Raw genomic sequence first — 17122 nt, forward strand, 5'->3', positions numbered from 1 at the left:
CTACAGGTGTGAATAGATTGTGCTGGTCAGTTGTATGTTTATATTACAGCATTGCTAAACTACATCTGGAGTTGTGGGCATACACGGCACATGTTGCTTCTTGTTTGTGGATAATGTAAATAACTGCTCTAATTGTAACACAAATGTTGTGCATATAAAATATGTGAAACTGTTATTGTTTATATCATTTGTAAGGGTGGGTTGCATTTGTTCAAGTAACAACTCCATTGTATCTAATGAAAACTGAAAGCCTTTTTATTCAACAGAAAACAGACTTTTTTTGACTTTTTTATTTGGAATTTAAGAGACAAATTACTGTCCACATCACATTTATCAAAGCAGTACTCAATTTGCTGTACCCCTGCAGTTATTTGTAATTATTGTGTCCAATTTACTCCAATGTTTACCCCGATTGGCGATTTCCATTTGTTTTTTTTTTTTTTTTTTGTTTTTTATTCCCCCATCTAATTGATATGAAACATTTTAGGTATTCAAAAAGAACAGATTTCTATACAAACAATGTTGCACTTGTGGTACAAAAATAAGTTATTTTAAGTGCTCTATGCACACTTTAATACTGTTACCTGTTGCTTTGGCATATTCTAAATGACATGACATTCATTTATTATACCTCTGTTAAGTGCTTATTTCACACATCTCTTCCCACTGTACATGTTCTGAAATGCTCTTCAGCAAAATACACCTTGGCATGCATAATGTAAACGGGCATCTTTACATTGGTTTCCGTACAACAAGTGATATAAATTAGCCCCATTGAACAATATCGTATACAATGTGAACTTTTATTTAAGAAAAACATATTGACAAGCTTATATTTTATTGGTAAAGGGATTCTACCTGTAGAAACTAAAACAATCTGTACATTTAATAAGATATATACTTCTCTGAACAGATGACATGAATATTATTCTACAGGAGGGATACAGAAAGTATTCACTATCATTATGGGATGCTGCTTTAACAGAAACTTTGAACAGTAAAGCCATAGAGTTGATTTGCTTGTTCTGTTTTCTATCGCTAAGTCTGTTAAAGCAACAGAAACAAGAAGATAATACAAACTGTTTTTTTATGGCACATGATGAAAAGAAAACATACCATTTATAAATACGTTTAAATATATTTAAATTGAACTCATTCTCTTATAGTTTAGTGTTGCTACACATACATTTGTTGGGGAAGCCTTTTTTTTGGTTTGTGTCACTTTCAGCTCATTGTTGCAGTCTTGCATTCAGATTTCCCATGCATTCCAAGGAGAAAACCAAAACAGCAAATGGAAGGCAGTGTCTATTTGGAAGCTGAACTGCAGTTATATTTAGGTTAATGCACAATCCAAAGTTGGGATAAAGAACTGTGAGTCAGTTTGACACAGTTATGTCAATCTGGCTTTGTGAAGCCTGACCTGAGTATCAATGTTACGGGTGCAACATGAGATTGTTGAGAGCACATAAAAAGTACGGACTGTTTTGTACAAATGTGCCTTAAATATGTATTGACTGTGCACACCACTATGTTTAATTCAAAAAGCAGTTTTGAAAGAGAAATGCTGAATAATGTTTTTGTAAACACACAAGCTTACTTATTCCTGAGACAAGTCAAGACATATCAGGACTAGTATCACACTTATATTATTGAAATTACATTAATGAAGACACAGGCTAAAATGTTTGTCTAACTGAGGATTTACATTATATTCATATAAATCTTAAAATAATTGGCAATCACACACAAAAACAAACTGTGGTACTTGTACTCCTCCAAATGCAAATCTGACATGCGCTCAGGTATATAATCAATAACCCACAGATCATGAATGTGAACTAAGTCAATGGTCCTTTTGGGAGCTGTCTCAATAAACTCCATAGCCGTCTCCCTGTGTTGCCATGGCGAAAGTGGGGTATGTCTCATACGCTGCATAGGCCGTCATGTCTTGTCCTAGAGTGACTGCTTGCTTCAGCTGGGCTGCTGCTACACTGGTGGCTGTATTCGTTATTGCATACGCTGCAACAGGAGGCAAACATAGAGATGATGGAGAAAAGATTTCTCCATGCAATAGGTAATAACTCTGCAGCTACCTTTAACATTCATCATAGTAATGTATGAGCCTTACTAACCGGTTTCAGAGAAACTGTATCTTTAACATACAAATCTTTTTTTCCTTTCAAGCCTATTTTTCCTTTCTTTTGAGGGAGTAATAAGGATAATATTCTCAAAACTTATTAAAACCAGAATATCCACATATAAAAAAATGCTAATCTTTTGGAGACATTTTCAGAAACAACACACAAGTCACTTAAGTGTGGCAAGCTTATGGTTTTTCATATGGAGAAAGCACATTGAACTGATATTAACATTCAATAGTTGAATATGGCGGATAATTTTACTTTATGGCTTTGCAAATTATTCTGCTGCAAAAAGACTGCATTAACCAACAACATGGTGGGATCAGCTCTCGGTTACAGACCTTCACATACCTGGGAATGCTGCAGTCGCTGGGGGCTCAGCCCCCTCTGTCTGCAGACCCAGGATCTGCAGGACATGCTCAGCAGCGTAGGTCTTTGCTTCATCCACTGAAGCACAGAGCTTTGCAGGTGTGAAGGGATGTCTGCAAGGAGGTGTTGTGAAGATATAAAAGTTTCATTAGATTTTCATTCTCTGAAAGTGGTGGAGAAGTTGCTGCATTAAAACTTGATCTAATCCTGAATTTGGTTGAAAGCGGCATATACACCATCAGCCCTGTAATCCAAGCGGATAAAATGTTTTTACTGATCGTTGTTTAATGCATGTTTATAGTACAATGTAAGACAGCAAATAAAAATGGTCTGTAATTTTTTAACTGAACTTTGGAGATGCACGAGTAGAATTGTAATGTTAATTTTAATACTGTGACATTGTACTATTAAAAGGCAACACTGGTCCCAATTAAGGGAGTTAAATGTTCACTGGTACGATACATATATATTTTTAAATCTTAACCAGTCTTAACTTTTGGACAGTTAAAGGATGCAGGATTGATTTATTGTGTTGGTTTTGTGGTTGGGTGTTTTAGAGTTTGAAAACAGACTCTCAAGTTCATTCTAAATAAAAGCTTTTCAAAAGGTTGTTGAAGTTCTATCAAATGATTACATTGGGAAAAAAGGGTTAGTTTGTAAATACTGTGCGTGCACACGTAGCGTCATGTAACTTTGAAAAGACAACCTTTCAACTGACTTTAATGATTTATTCTTGAATGACCTTTGTATCTTTTTTATATTGAACTGTTGTGTTCTCTGCCTAAACTAGGTAAGTAACTCATTAGTTTACATAAGTTTATAAAGGTATGTCGTGTAGTCTAGTTATATTTTGTGTTAATAGAACTCACAATTGAAAAAATATAGATGGTAAAGATTGTGACTTACATGTTGGGATGCTGGGTCGCAAGAGCAGGGATGGTGATTTTGTATATGAAAAGCTGTCTCTGGTCGGTCCCAATGGCAGAATGAAGCTGGTAAACTGGCTGCCCCCAGTTATTCTTCTGGCAAATATCTTCCAATATCTGCAGGGACAATGTTTTTTTTTTTCACAATATTTCATTCATACTCTGCAAAGCATCTTTTTCCTTTGGATACTGCATCATTGTATATTTAATATTCTGAAATGTATTATATTGACTGCTTTTAATCTGCCTGTTCTTGCAATTTCATATATACTGGCTGTTTTTCTATATGAAACACAAACTGCCGAATGATCTAGAAGCCTAATAAATTAATATGTATTAAAGTATTTGTCAATATTTACTTCAGTACTTTTTTTGTAACCATCAACAAAAAGATTGTGTGGCTTAAGACACATTTGTTTAAATTAGTTCAATTACACCCTTCTTTCTCTTCACAGTACAGGTTTGTGTCATGCAGAGAAATAGCTACACCCAAATTAGCTGACCTTTCCAAGTAAGCAGAGTTTAAGTGTTGGATGTATTTATTCTGTTTTTACTTGCAAGCACAATCTATGTCCAAAAAAAAAATCATTAAAGACATAAATCCAGTCTGTCCGGATTTTAAGTTGGGCTGTTTTGGATTGTTTTTTGCAAATGAGACTAGCCTACAGATTTAAAAGGCAAGAGCTGCTCTGATTCCCTAAAGCAAAGTATTTTTGTGTCTTACCAGGATCCATCAATCATGTACCTGAGGAGCATATTTGATTCCTTGAGCTTTTAGGGTTATAGGATTCATAGGCGTGAGCTCCATTCCGGGCAAGAGGTCATAAAGCTTGTCCTCCCCTCGCTTGTCTGCCTTCAGTTGGTATCCCGCAAAACCACGGCCAAAGCCAGCGTAGGCCAGGTACCCACGTCCACCCAGCCCTCGAACCCCCGCAGCCCCTACAGGTACAGTCATGTAAATTTCTAGGAATGCAAGAAGGAATTGAATCGAATCATATCACCAGAAATCACCTGGATTCATCACATTCACCTGACTGTTAGCCACTCTTGCGCAGTACAACAGTGTTGATGGTATATTTATATAACTGAGGTTTGAAATAGGGCTTATCGGCAAAAACATTCTATTGTTTCTGCAGCCTTCATATTAGTGCAACAAAAAGGTTGGCATAATCGCTTCAGCAATTATACTATATAATTTACTCTGAGAATTGTGCAAATGACAATGCATTTTATTAAAAGCTGACATTCAAAGCTTTGGGCAATTTTCAGATCTGTGGACTTGGTAGAAGTCAAAATCCCATCTTTCACTTTATAGACAATGCAAGTGTGGCAAACATAAATTGTAAGTATAGATTATTATGATTTGTACATACTTTAAACTCAAACTCTACCGCCTTGCTGTTATGCATAATAAACAACATTAAAATTAAGATTAGTGATTCAGTGAATTTATAGCTTTTATAGACAGATTGAGAAATAAAATATTTACAGAATTTATCAAATTTATTACCACTTCACTGTTCAAACTAGCTCCTGTAATATATCTTGTGTCAGTACAATATGTAATTTTTATAAATTGCACCAAACATACAGGACTGCATTATAAAGGAACCAGTTTAGAGAGGCAAGATATTTGAATATAGACAATTCCAGTTACCTCTGATGGAAGAGGTGCGCATCATACCCTGGGTGCTGACATGTCCCTTGTTGGGAAGGAATCGTATTGGGTTTGGGATGGCTGTGTAGGCATGGGGTGCATAGAAGAAAGGCGCTCCCATGTATGCAGCTGAAGGCTCATACACCTGCCCTAGTGTATAAGCATATTCTCCTTGCAGCATGGACCCTCGGCCCCCTGCCCCCCTTGTGTATCGAACATAGCTGTCCTTGTCTACAGGCTTGGCCAATGTCACCTCAATTGGAGATCCATCCACCAGCTTTTAAAAGAAAAGAAAACTTGACTATTAAAACATATCCTTGCAACAGCATCTGAGAATTATTCTTTAGTTTTTTCCTTGTGTGGTTTATATTTTTGGAACCATGTGTTCCCCTTGTAGTAGTGGCCTAGGAAGCAACATATCTTATTACAAACGGCAGACGAAATATGGTCCTCAGAGGTGAAAAAAATCACATAAAAATAATGTCTGTTCCGATTTTTCTTATCATTAATGGAGTTTCTTTCATGCTGTAAACTGCTCTTTAAAAAGTCCAGCAGTGGCATATGTGGCAAGGTATCGGGTTAGAAGCACTATCTTTTGCAGTGGGGTCATTGGAGTACACAACAGAAAGGGTCACTGGCCTGATGGATGTGTGTTCAGTTTAGCAGTGTTTACCATGAAATTGGTCTTAACACACAGAATTTAAAAAGGACTGGATTTTATGGTATTGTAATATTGATGACTTATCCAATGTTGCAAATATTACATTTCGATGGAATGGACCATGTAAATTGTCTACATACAGTTTGAATACCAAACCCTACAGTAAGTTACCTAATCATTTAAAACAGTGTGTAATTGTTTGTATGACTTGTATACTCTGAATGTTTTACTTTTTTAGGAATACCTTTACACTCTGCTCTATTGACATACTGTACCTAGGTCACTGTAGGTGCAATTTTTTGACAGCGTCTGTAGTTACTTGACTAACACAACAATAGAAACAGGAGAAAAGTGAAGCTGACACTTTTGCAGGAAGCCTTAGTTTCTAATCGGTTTGTATTACCTTTCCATTCAATGTGTTCATGGCATTTACTGCGTCTTCTCTGTTGGTGAAGTGCACAAAAGCGTAGTCTCTTATCTTCTTCACTCTTTCAACAGCTCCTAAAAATATATATTTTCAATCAAATCACTGACTCTCTCATGGTCTTTACTGATATGTAAATAATTTGATGATGACTGTTTGCCACAGCTCAGTAAATGGGCCATAAATCACACTGCTGTAGAAACATTCAAATGACAAGGGCTACAGCTTGCTGGTAAGTCCATGAAAGAAGTGATCATGAAGAGAAATAAATGATCTGCCATTCACAGCCTCTTTGACTAAACAGATTACAATACGGGTGTTCATATTGTTGCTTTATTGATATTGCTTTTAGACATTCATTTTTAATAAAATGATGAATGGGTAAAAGGAAAATGATCTGTTTATTTACTCGTCTTACTTTAATGTGTTGTTTTGTTTGTAAAATGACATTATCAGCTATCAAAGAAATATCCTGGTTTGGGAAGTAATTGAAAATGTGTCTCTCGAAATTGTCTTTAAATGGAAATATTGAAAAAGAGATTTCAGCTGTAGCAGCAACAAAAGTCTCAAAAACCGTCCTGGGTGCCACTTTATTTAGAGTCGTAATGTTTGTGTGATAGGAAGCTATGTTTTTCACATACATAGGCATAATCTCCAGATTACTATTTAGTTTAGAATGTCAGTTTTGCACCGTACAGTAGATTTGACCTTTTATTCCATGGTCTTCTGATTAGTCACCTGGTTTGATGCTGTTGAATTCATTCTCAATGGTCTCCTCTGTGGTTGACAACATTAAGTTCCGCACATACAGGATTTTAACTGTCGCCATCGTATCTTCATCAACTTCCACCTCTGGCTCTGCCCAGTCCACTGCAATGGCATGGCCCCACAGTTGTATCCTCCCTATTGTAGTTTTGATCAGAAATTAGAGCTATGGTGTGCAGTGGTTGTGATATACTTCTGCTCAGGCTCTGGTTACAAATTAGATGAATTTGGTGGCTTCATCTCTATTTAAAAAAAAAACAAGAACTGGGTCGGCAGGGGAATCCATGGCTCACCGCGCATCAGTGACCCCTGTAATCCCTGTGACCGATAGGGCGCCTGTGGTTCTGCAGTGGGGCCGCCAGATCTGTGTTGTCCTCCGGCACTATAGGTCTGGTGACCTCGCTGTGGATCCGCAGTGCGAAAAATGACGGATTGGTAGGAGCACGTTTCGGAGGACACGTGCTCCAGCCTCCGTTCCCCGAGTCAGCAGGGGGGTTGCGAGCGGTGAGCCGAGGATACAGATAACAATTGGGCACACTAAATTGGGGAGAAAACTGGGGTAAAAAAACTGAGATAACTACATTTTTATAAAAAAAAAAAGACCAAGAACCGAACAAAAGGGAGGTGAGGAATGTCATTGTCATGTAAATACATGCTTTGGAGGCAGGCATTAAATTATTCAGAGTCAATATCTTTGAGGGATATATACCAACCCTTCCATATAATCTTTTTTTTTTTTGGAATTGCCAATTATTTTACCCTGATTTTCTCCCAATTTGGAATGGCCAATTATTCAACCTGGTTCACCCCTGCAACCCCCACACCAACTCGGGAGAGACGAAGACGAGCACCTTGAAACGTGTACTGTCAGCAATCGGTTTTGAACTGGTGATCTCCAAGCTATAAGGCGCATCCTACTCTCTAGGCAGAGTGCTTTTACTGGATGTGCCCCTCGGGAGCCCCTCCCTTCTCTTGAATCTTTATAAATTAATTTCAACTGTTATATGGGCCACTAAGCAGTGCTAGGAAACTCCATATAACTAAGTACCCTTCAGAGATTCCAGATGGAATAAAGAAACTGTAAATGTTTAAACTTTGATGGAGTCTATTCAGTTGGTGTAAAACACTAACAGCAGCAGGTCAATAGAATAGAATACTCTGAAGTTCTTACCTGGCATCAGTTTCCTCCTGGCCATGGCAGCAGCTCGGTGGCTCTCATACTCCACAAAAGCAAAGCCTCTGTTTTTGGCTTTGTCTGCTGCGCTGGGATATACAATGCAGTTGACTACCCCGTCTGTCACTTTGCTCATCTCTGCTAAGATCTCATCTCTTTTCTTTGTTTTAGGGATGCCCCCCACAAACAGACGACAGTTGTCAACGCTCGCACAGACACCCAAAAGACGTCCACTCCTGAAGAACAATACCCCTCACTGTGTCAGGTAAATACATATCAAAGCACAAGAAAACTACTCAAATTCACCAAGAATAACAGTGCCACATTGAAGGTCTCGCTCAATAGTGAGTGATTTTTTTTTTTTTGTTGTTGCTGGGAATACAAACTCTGAACTCGATGTGAGAGCATAACAAAGGCACTTTATTTGCTTGCTGCAATGTAATCATATGTAAGAAAATACATCAAATATTGCTTTTTTTACAAACAATGGATAGTACTGCTTGTACTGTATATAAGTTTTATGTAATTTGAAACATAGGTACTGATATTTATGAGTATGTCTTAAAACTGGCAAATGGGAAAGCAGGCTTACCTTATTTCATAATTATTGAGCTGTTTCATTGCATTTTTGGCTTCTTGTTTATTACTGAAAGTTACAAAGGCATAACCCCGATTATTTCCATTAAAGTCCATCATCATTCGTACTTCATAGATTTTCCCAAACTGTAAAGTAGAAAAAAAACAAAAAACTGAATTTATAAAACAAACATATTGTTATATTGCATTTTTTTACAGATTTTTAATATGAAAAATGTAATGTTATGTTTTTTCAACTACTTCTAAAGCATGCTGTGCTGTAACAAATTTAGTTACTACCTTTCTTTCTCACTCAGAAAAGTACTGTAGATAGAATTAAAGGATGGATTGATAGTAACATGTTTCTAAGGCTTTAGTTTCATATTCCTAAAACGCAGGCACAGCATTCCCTCCTGTCCTTACTTTTTCACAGAGTGGTACCAGCTCATCCTCAAACAGGTCCCGGGGTAACTTTCCAATGAAGATCTCGCTGCCTCTCTCAGGGGGTGAACCCTCCCAATGTGGTGGGGGACCGCCATATTTCCTCTGCCCATTTTCCTATAAAAAACAAACAAAAAGTAAGAACACATGAAGGGACATTATAATTAATAAAAGCAAACAGTTTCATTAAAATTACAATGTCCCTGGAAAAACAATTACTCTACAAAGAAAGCCAAACAAACGGGTCAGAAATCCATTGATGGGAATCTGTGATGGTAATATGCCCAATGTATTTATAACTATGTTTGCTTGGATTTTGAAGGCTATTAAAGGCTGTAATTGAGGAATTACACATGGCACTATAAGCCAACGCTGAGTGCAAAGTATAGGAGCATGTTCAAGGTTTCAAACGCTGCAAGGAAACAATGTTCAGATTACATTGTACATTAATAACACCCTTCATATTCCAGTACTGTCTCAGGTTACCACTGAAACCCATAATGATTTTGTGTCTAATGTTATTTTAATGAATTTATACCATCTACATTTTGTTAATCAACAAATATTTAATATTTTCTGTTTCGGGTCAATGTTTTGAAAACTGTACTGAGAGAAAATAAATAAATACAATACTCCAGATTTCATGAGAATGATGGGTAGGATGACTAATGACAAAGCAATCTTTTTTTTAGAATGACATGATAGGATATTAAACAAGTAAGAAAGTAAATATGAAGTAGATGTTGATGGTATTACTTTTGAAACTAGTCTTAGTAGTTAAGACCACAAAAAGATGAAATAACTAATTGACAAGTCATTTATAATAACCTGTTGCATTTGTTAAATTTATTTTATTTATTTATTTATTTTATTTTTAAGAAGCTGTTATTTTAAAACAGTTGTGTGTGTCTTGCTATTGTAAAACCATATACAAACCATGAAACTCTTGCTATAAAACTGTCAGAATGTTACCAGGTTGTTATCAGATAGTTTCTGCTTTGGACAAAAACAAAACCTTGTTATAAAAAGACCTAGAGCATTGATTGGGTCAACCTTTAGGGACTGTAAAAATCTGATAGGTCTGCACTGAATATTTACATTTCTCTGCATATTAAATACTTAGAAAGATGATTTTAATGTTTCTGGTTAGAAGTAAAATGTGCTAAACCAACAACACCTTGTCTTATATAAATCATTTAATAAAGAATAAGCATAAAGCGAAAATACAGTGAAAAAATAAGTCTAATGTTTTTTTTTAAACTAGCACTTATGAGTAAAATACAACAATAACAACTTTTGTGGTCTTGCACAACCAAGTCTTTTTATTTTAAATTAGAAAATGTTAACTGTTGGCACTAGATGGCATCATAGACTAATCTTGTTACATGTTATAGGTTTGTAATGCACGAAATTGAGAAAGAGACTTTAGTTGCATATCACAACACCTTATGCATTTTTAATACAGCTTACATGAAAATGGCTTTGCTGTACAGGGTGTAATTAACGTAGATTTGATAAACTTACAAAATGTTAAACTTGTCCATGCACTGCTGTGTTATATGTTGCTACCATTGCCAAAGCTATTGGTTGAATACATGGCTGTATTAAAGTTTAAGTGATGAACACAGCTTATCTGAAAAATAATATGTGGTGGGCCCCTCATGTTTACTGTCCTAAGTGCTATGCTAGGGTTAAATTGGGGGAACTAAAAAAAAAACCTGTGCAGTATGTGGTCCAGGGGCATTATTGTACTGTTTAGTTAAGATATGTTCCCAATGTAAATGTCCATTGTCACCATGTTTTCTGAAAGTAGAAAACCCTATTGAAGCTACAGTACTTGAGAGAAGAATTCAATTTCACAGGCTGTTGGATATTCTTATGTTGTTTCTTTCTACTTTTGTAAAAGGTGTTAAAGAATGGTTGGAGTAAAATGCTTTGTGAATTTTTCCCCTAGTTTACTTAATTATTTGATAAACTTTTTGCCCCGGGATAAGTAAGCAACCTTTTAAAACCCAAGTGAATTTGTGTGACTATACATACAAATGGAAAATAACCTGCAAAACTGAAATGTTGTAGTCATATTCAACTGCAATTGCTGCTATAGATACAGAATCCTACCTGAAGCAAACCATATCCTGTACGCTGGATCAATGTACGCAGGGCTGCTTCTTTCTGTGTGCCTGTCAGTCCATCCCCGGATTTTTGATTTGATTCCATTGTGAGTGATTAACAGCAATAAATCAGCTTAATTAGGGGTGCTCACTGAAATCAAAGTTCAAAACAAATTAATGACATGGGAAGAACACACAGTTTTCTAATGGAGTATAATATTTTCACATCAAAGTTTGTTGCAGTGATAATATTCTCTGTTGGATACTTGGTGTTCCCTGTATATTATCTTCCTAAATTTACACTTCCCAGCCAAAAGTTAATGGAATTTATCACTGCCAATGGGACAAATCATTTAGATTTGTATACTATCTACCATCGCTTTAGTTGAAGGATAGGTTGGTATGAGCTTATTTCTGGGGCATGGTAAAGGGTTAACTCTTATATAGCATGTCTGGTGTCTCCTTATCTTTTAAATATGCTGATAACATTAGGATTCCAGTCTGTCTGTCACACATGTGTGTTTTGAATTATGAACCTGTCCTTAAATGTTTTGATAAAAAACACTGACTTACATTCATAATGTATTGGTTCAGTTGTTTAAATGTCTGTGAACTGTTAGCTGAAATGCTGCCTAACATTTACAACTGGTTTCACAGATCCCGATTAACACTAATCTGACCCTGAGACTAATGGATTTCATTGAACCTCTCACTCCTAATCACTACTTGTCCCAGTCACTTTGGTTGGTTGATATATATATATTATATATATTATATATATTATATATATATATATATATATATGCGAAAAAATTTTTTTAAAAAGCTTAACGCAGTGGTGAAGCGTGACCAAATCCTAAATCCTGCCTTCGTGGTAGTATTTCTTTCTACAAATCAAGGTTATTGGATCTTAACACCTAAATGTATGACTGACTTGCAGATAAAAATGACAGTGACTGTTTTTTTTATTACTTTTTGAGAGAGAAAGAAAAACTCTAAAAATCAATTTGTTTCTAGCAGCACTTTTGGAGCTCCATCCTTCAGATAATGGATCCTAAAACCAAGGATTTTGCCTTTGACTGTTAGAATTACATTTTACTAATCTTAAAGTTTTTACTAATCAGTCATTTAAAACTATATATATATATATATATATATATATATATATATATATATATATATATATATATATATATATATAGCAATATATATATATAGGTAGATACTTATAGTTCAACAAAAATACCCCCAGTACCTGATTTAGTATGAATAGGGTTTGTTGTTTTTAAGTTAATTCTGTGCCATGTTTTGATCATAATTGACTTCTGTTACAGTCCTTGTGTATATTATACTAATTAATAATTTTAAATTGTCAGCATTAAAATGCATCTGGTTTCTTCTCATGTGTCTTTAATCCTGTGTGGCACGTAAGATATTAATTAGATTCTGCACAAAGAACCTCAATTGCAAGTCAAGTGTCTGTAGTTTAACATATCAAAGCCTGTACAAATGCAAAGCATTATATTCTGATTTGGTGAGACCCTTAATCTTATAGCTCTGAAAAGACCAGTGGAACAGTAATTTGTGATTAAGAATCAAATCTGCTTATTCCAAAACAACATAATTTATTAAAATACCTGTCATATTATTTATTTTATTACACAGCCCAGGATCCAAGAGTGATAGAGGCCTGGCTGTGTTTAAAATTTTTATATTTTCTGGCAGTGTGTTTAGATTGTAAGTGAAGTAATGGCAAAGCATTGTCACACCTTGTTTCCATTAGCAAGGACGAATTTAATTTGCTCCTGGACATTTACAGGGCAAATGTCAGTGCTCTTCCTAATGTCAAACAAAGACATAATACAATAGTCTTTTTCCCCTTTAAGTGTAAATAAGAAAATTATGTCCACTATGTTTATTTTAGATTACCCCCCCCCCCCCCCCCCCCCCAAAAACAAGAAAACACATTCACCGAGTACTATTTATTTGTATTTATTTTTTAGTAAGTCATTGTGCATTTCCGTACAGACTCTCGTTATGTCTCTTCCTCCATCAGAACGACGGGGGGGGGGGGTATCTGTCATGCAACTTGTCTCAAGAAAAAGGTGGGGGAGAGGGCTTAGAATTCTCTTTAAAATCATAAAATCAGATCCCATATTGTGTGTGTGTGTATGTGCCTTTTTTCTGCTTCCACTGGCAAGCTACTGTTTGAGCTCCATTAAGCCCACACTGCCTGACTTAGGTTCTCTCTGGAAATACCTGGTTACCTTTTGCATAAACAAGATAACTAGATGGGGGCTTATCTTGTGTAGATCAATACCTGCTTTTTGAGGCTTGTTGACTTAAGCTAAACACATATGGTGATGAAGGCCATTGTGCAAGTCTGCTTGTGTATATCCAGCAATCACTGTAGGGGAGACCAGAGCTGAAACTCTGAATATCAAGTAAGGGCTTAAATAAGATAAACAAAAAAAAGAGTTGATATTTAATACTTGACAGTTTTAAAATATATGTAGCTCCAATAATGCACTTTGAAAGGATAAGTAGCCATTTGCAGAGGTAAAGTTATAATGTTACAGCTGGTTTTGTGCATGATTTTGTTTAACAACATTCCCTAATTTTTGTATTATATTTCTGTAAAAAAAACAAAAAAACCCCAAAGAAACTTACATAATACCTCTTTTAATGAAAACCACTTTTCTAAAATGGTAGCATATCAACACCCCCCCGCCCCGGAAAAAAAAAAAAAGGTTTATAGAAAAAAGATGTACTTTCATATCCTTCTGCAATGAAACTCCAACAAGCATGTAACAGCAAGTAGTTCTTTTGACTTTGACTGTGGGAGCTGCATGACTTTTTTTTAGAAGGCAGTTTTTGTCGATTTAATAAAACCCACAGAATGTGTTTTTTCTCCCAGATGAACACTTTTTCCTGTTATCAACACCTTCTAAAACTGGGACAAATGGTTTGATTTCATGCAGGAGTCTATTTTGTATTTAACCATAACATTACAACATGTGTTCCAAATGACTGAGGAAGTACTGTTTGCTGTCATTCTAACAATAAAAGAAGAAAGCCCTGAGGCAGAAAATGTACAAAAACTGTACCTCATTCATCTGTATGAAAAAAAAGTGAAATGCCTGGTTGATGTGTTGTAGTTAATGAGTTAATGCTGCAAGTAAGTAACCATGCAAAATTCAAACAATCATAAGTACGTTCTTTGTCAAATTCCTTGTACCTTTTCCTTTTTGTTAAACAAAGCTGTCCAATTTAAATAGGCCAGCTATCTGGGTTAAATCCTTAAACATTTCCATACACGTCTTACACAGCACAAAAAGTTACCAACTTCATGAATGAATAATTAATCACACCTTTCATTTAGGCTTTATAATAACAATTAAAATCACTGACCAGAATTAATAACCAGGCATTAAATAAAATGTTTCTAACAGGTAGATGTTTACAAGTCCTGTAAAAATATGTGAACAGAATACATTATATGGTACATTACCATTCAAATGATGCAAAGGAATAAACTAATGATGTGCTTCCTTTAAAACAACAGTGGTTGAAAATTGGTAATGCTGTAACTAAAAAGACAGATAATGGTAAAAGAAAAAAATAATGCACAGGTTCTACATTATACAGTACAAGCAAAATGACTGGTTATAGTTGCTCATCTTGTGCTGGCCAAAAGTCAGAGCTTAGTCAAAATCCACAGTGCTTCCCACTAACCACTGGTGAATAAGGCATCACTTTCTGGAGCAAAAACTAACAATCTGTTAACATTAAAATCCAAATTCATAAAGATAATCCCATTCAATGCAAGACGCAACAATGCAAGGGCAAATTCTTAAAAGATGCAAATGTAAATTCCATACAAAAATGAGTTACCTGAGCAATTTCAGAGATCACCACCCGGAAGAGTCCTGCCTTGATTAGTGGCTTGGCGACGTGTCACTTTGGTTATTCTGCAATTCTCATATCAGACTCCAAAGGTTCAGTGTCCAGAGGTTGGTTTGCAACCCCAGCTAGTTAAATTTTAACTTGAGCTCTATCTCTCCGCTCCATTCAGCACTCCACCTGCAAACAGTATTGTTGTATTCATGATAATACTTAAATACATAATTCAATAAATAAATAAATACAATATTCTCAATTTCTGGGTAACACTGTAGATTTTTTTTTGTTTTAAATAACTAAGTTCTAGGTGTTTTTAATGTGTGATTTACAGTGGACAGTGATATGTAAGAACAGGATACGTAAATAAAATCACATCTTTTGGAAAATTGAAAAGTCTTGATCTTTCAAATAAAATCAGCATTTACATGGTGGCTTCCATAGCAACTGGCAATAATCAGATGTTTGATTGGTAGATTACACATTTTGTAGAGACAACAGGGATCTTTCTACCTGTTAGAAAAAAATGGGGGAGACAATTCAATACTGATTGACACACATTAAACTAATGAAACTCCTCTATTAATGTTATTTAAAAAAAATCTGGGTTGATGCAGCCTAATAAAACAATTTTGATGTAATAGAAGATTAAAACGTGAAATGTGAAAATATTGTTCCATGCTTAAACATATGGTACCACTTCAGCCAACAAGCAAAGCCTTCCTCTTGTTATGTATTTACAAACAAAAGACAATATTCCTCTGTCCCGGAAAGCAACCACCGAAAAAAAGGTGTTAAAACCATGCCTCGCTCAGGACAACTTGAAGCTGCTAGAGACTTGAAGATGCTGGCAGATGTTGGTCAACGGGTTACTTTTCCACCTGAGATTGCCACCACTTATCTTCGACCAGACATTGTCTTGTGGTCTGGATCAGCACGCCTTGTTCATCTGGTAGAGTTAACAGTGCCATGGCAGGATGCTGTGGATGAGGCGTATGAGAGGAAGAAACTTCGATATGCTCAACTAGCTGAGTCTGAGTTTACCCAGTGGAAGTGGGTTGTCGAGGATTTGTGGCCCACTCTACAACCCGGTTTCTCAGGGTTCTGTGGGTCAAGAGTTGCGTCGCACAGAGAAGAGCTTATCTGAAGCAGCAGAAAGGAGCAGCATCTGGCTGTGGTTGAGACGGAAAGATTCTGGAAGTACAATAGAAAGAAAGCAACGCTGATGTACAGGTAAGTAAGCTGGGCTGAACTGAGTGGGGGATGGAGGGGAGTGATGCTGGGACACCAGAATCACTGTTGAGCCCTCTTGAGGTGTCGTTGGCTAGTCAACGAAACACAGAGTATGGAAGGTGCCCACTTGAAGACCCCAGAGATGTACCCTACTTAGCTCAATCCAGATGGCCAGCATCGCAGCCGTTGTGTGTGCTGATGCGCTGGGGAGGCAAAATAAGCTGATCCCTGGAGCCAGCATTACACTTCAGCCATCAACACCAGGCAGAAGGATATCCACATCAACAGATGGAAAGAAATGCAAATGGATGGAGATGCAGATTGATCACATTAGTTTACTGTAAAGCTATGTCTTAGTTGGTGCTTATCTTGGAGAGAGCCAAGTTCAAATCAGCATGAAGTTTTAACATCTACTCTCATGTAATGGAAATCTTACCATTTTACAAAACTAGTAACAAACAACTTGAAAATGTAATTAAATGACTTAAAGTTCTTTGTAGTACTGCATTCATTTTTCATTCTCAAATTTGCTGTCGGGTGTAAATCCCTGTGATAAACTCGTTATCACAAGATTAAACTTAAATGCTCTAAACTATAGTGAATGCAAATAAGATGTTACTATTTGAGAACCCCTGCTCTGAACTATACTAAATGCATGTAATACGTTACTATTTCTTTACCCCAGTGAACGCAGTGCCAAAAATACTGTTACATTGACCTGATGTGAAACTGTATCAATTGCGT

The 17122-nt window shown here is 36.2% G+C and overlaps 1 protein-coding gene across 3 annotated transcripts; it reads right to left on the minus strand.

The window, feature by feature from the left end:
• Nucleotides 1-15218, minus strand: LOC121325263 (APOBEC1 complementation factor-like). 3 transcript variants are annotated; one of them, XM_041267670.1, is made up of 12 exons: nt 15140-15218; nt 11253-11396; nt 9117-9251; nt 8710-8840; nt 8115-8353; nt 6917-7081; nt 6158-6255; nt 5094-5370; nt 4182-4375; nt 3417-3553; nt 2493-2623; nt 1-2019 (listed from the first exon to the last, which is right to left on the minus strand). In XM_041267670.1, the coding sequence occupies exons 2-12, from the start codon at nt 11349-11351 to the stop codon at nt 1868-1870; spliced, it is 1758 nt and encodes a 585-aa protein (XP_041123604.1). In that variant the 5' UTR covers nt 11352-11396; nt 15140-15218; the 3' UTR covers nt 1-1867. The 3 variants fall into 3 exon arrangements, with proteins under 3 accessions (XP_041123604.1, XP_041123603.1, XP_041123606.1); XM_041267669.1 differs by having other exon boundaries at nt 4182-4399; XM_041267672.1 differs by lacking the exons at nt 1-2019; nt 2493-2623 and adding an exon at nt 2664-2754 and having other exon boundaries at nt 4182-4399.
• Between the last annotated feature and the right edge of the window lie 1904 nt (nt 15219-17122).

The sequence above is a fragment of the Polyodon spathula genome, chromosome 13 (genome assembly GCF_017654505.1).
Source record: "Polyodon spathula isolate WHYD16114869_AA chromosome 13, ASM1765450v1, whole genome shotgun sequence".
NCBI classification, from domain to species: Eukaryota; Metazoa; Chordata; class Actinopteri; order Acipenseriformes; family Polyodontidae; genus Polyodon; species Polyodon spathula.

Bases quoted from the DNA above. Each gene is read 5' to 3' on its own strand.
- LOC121325263 (XM_041267669.1), bottom strand. From the start codon at position 11,351: ATGGAATCAAATCAAAAATCCGGGGATGGACTGACAGGCACACAGAAA. The intron at 7,082-8,114 runs GTAAGAACTTCA...AAACTACAATAG, and splicing joins CAGGAGGAAACTGATGCCAG to GGAGGATACAACTGTGGGGC. The intron at 3,554-4,181 runs GTACATGATTGA...TTGTCCCTGCAG, and splicing joins GAATCAAATATGCTCCTCAG to ATATTGGAAGATATTTGCCA.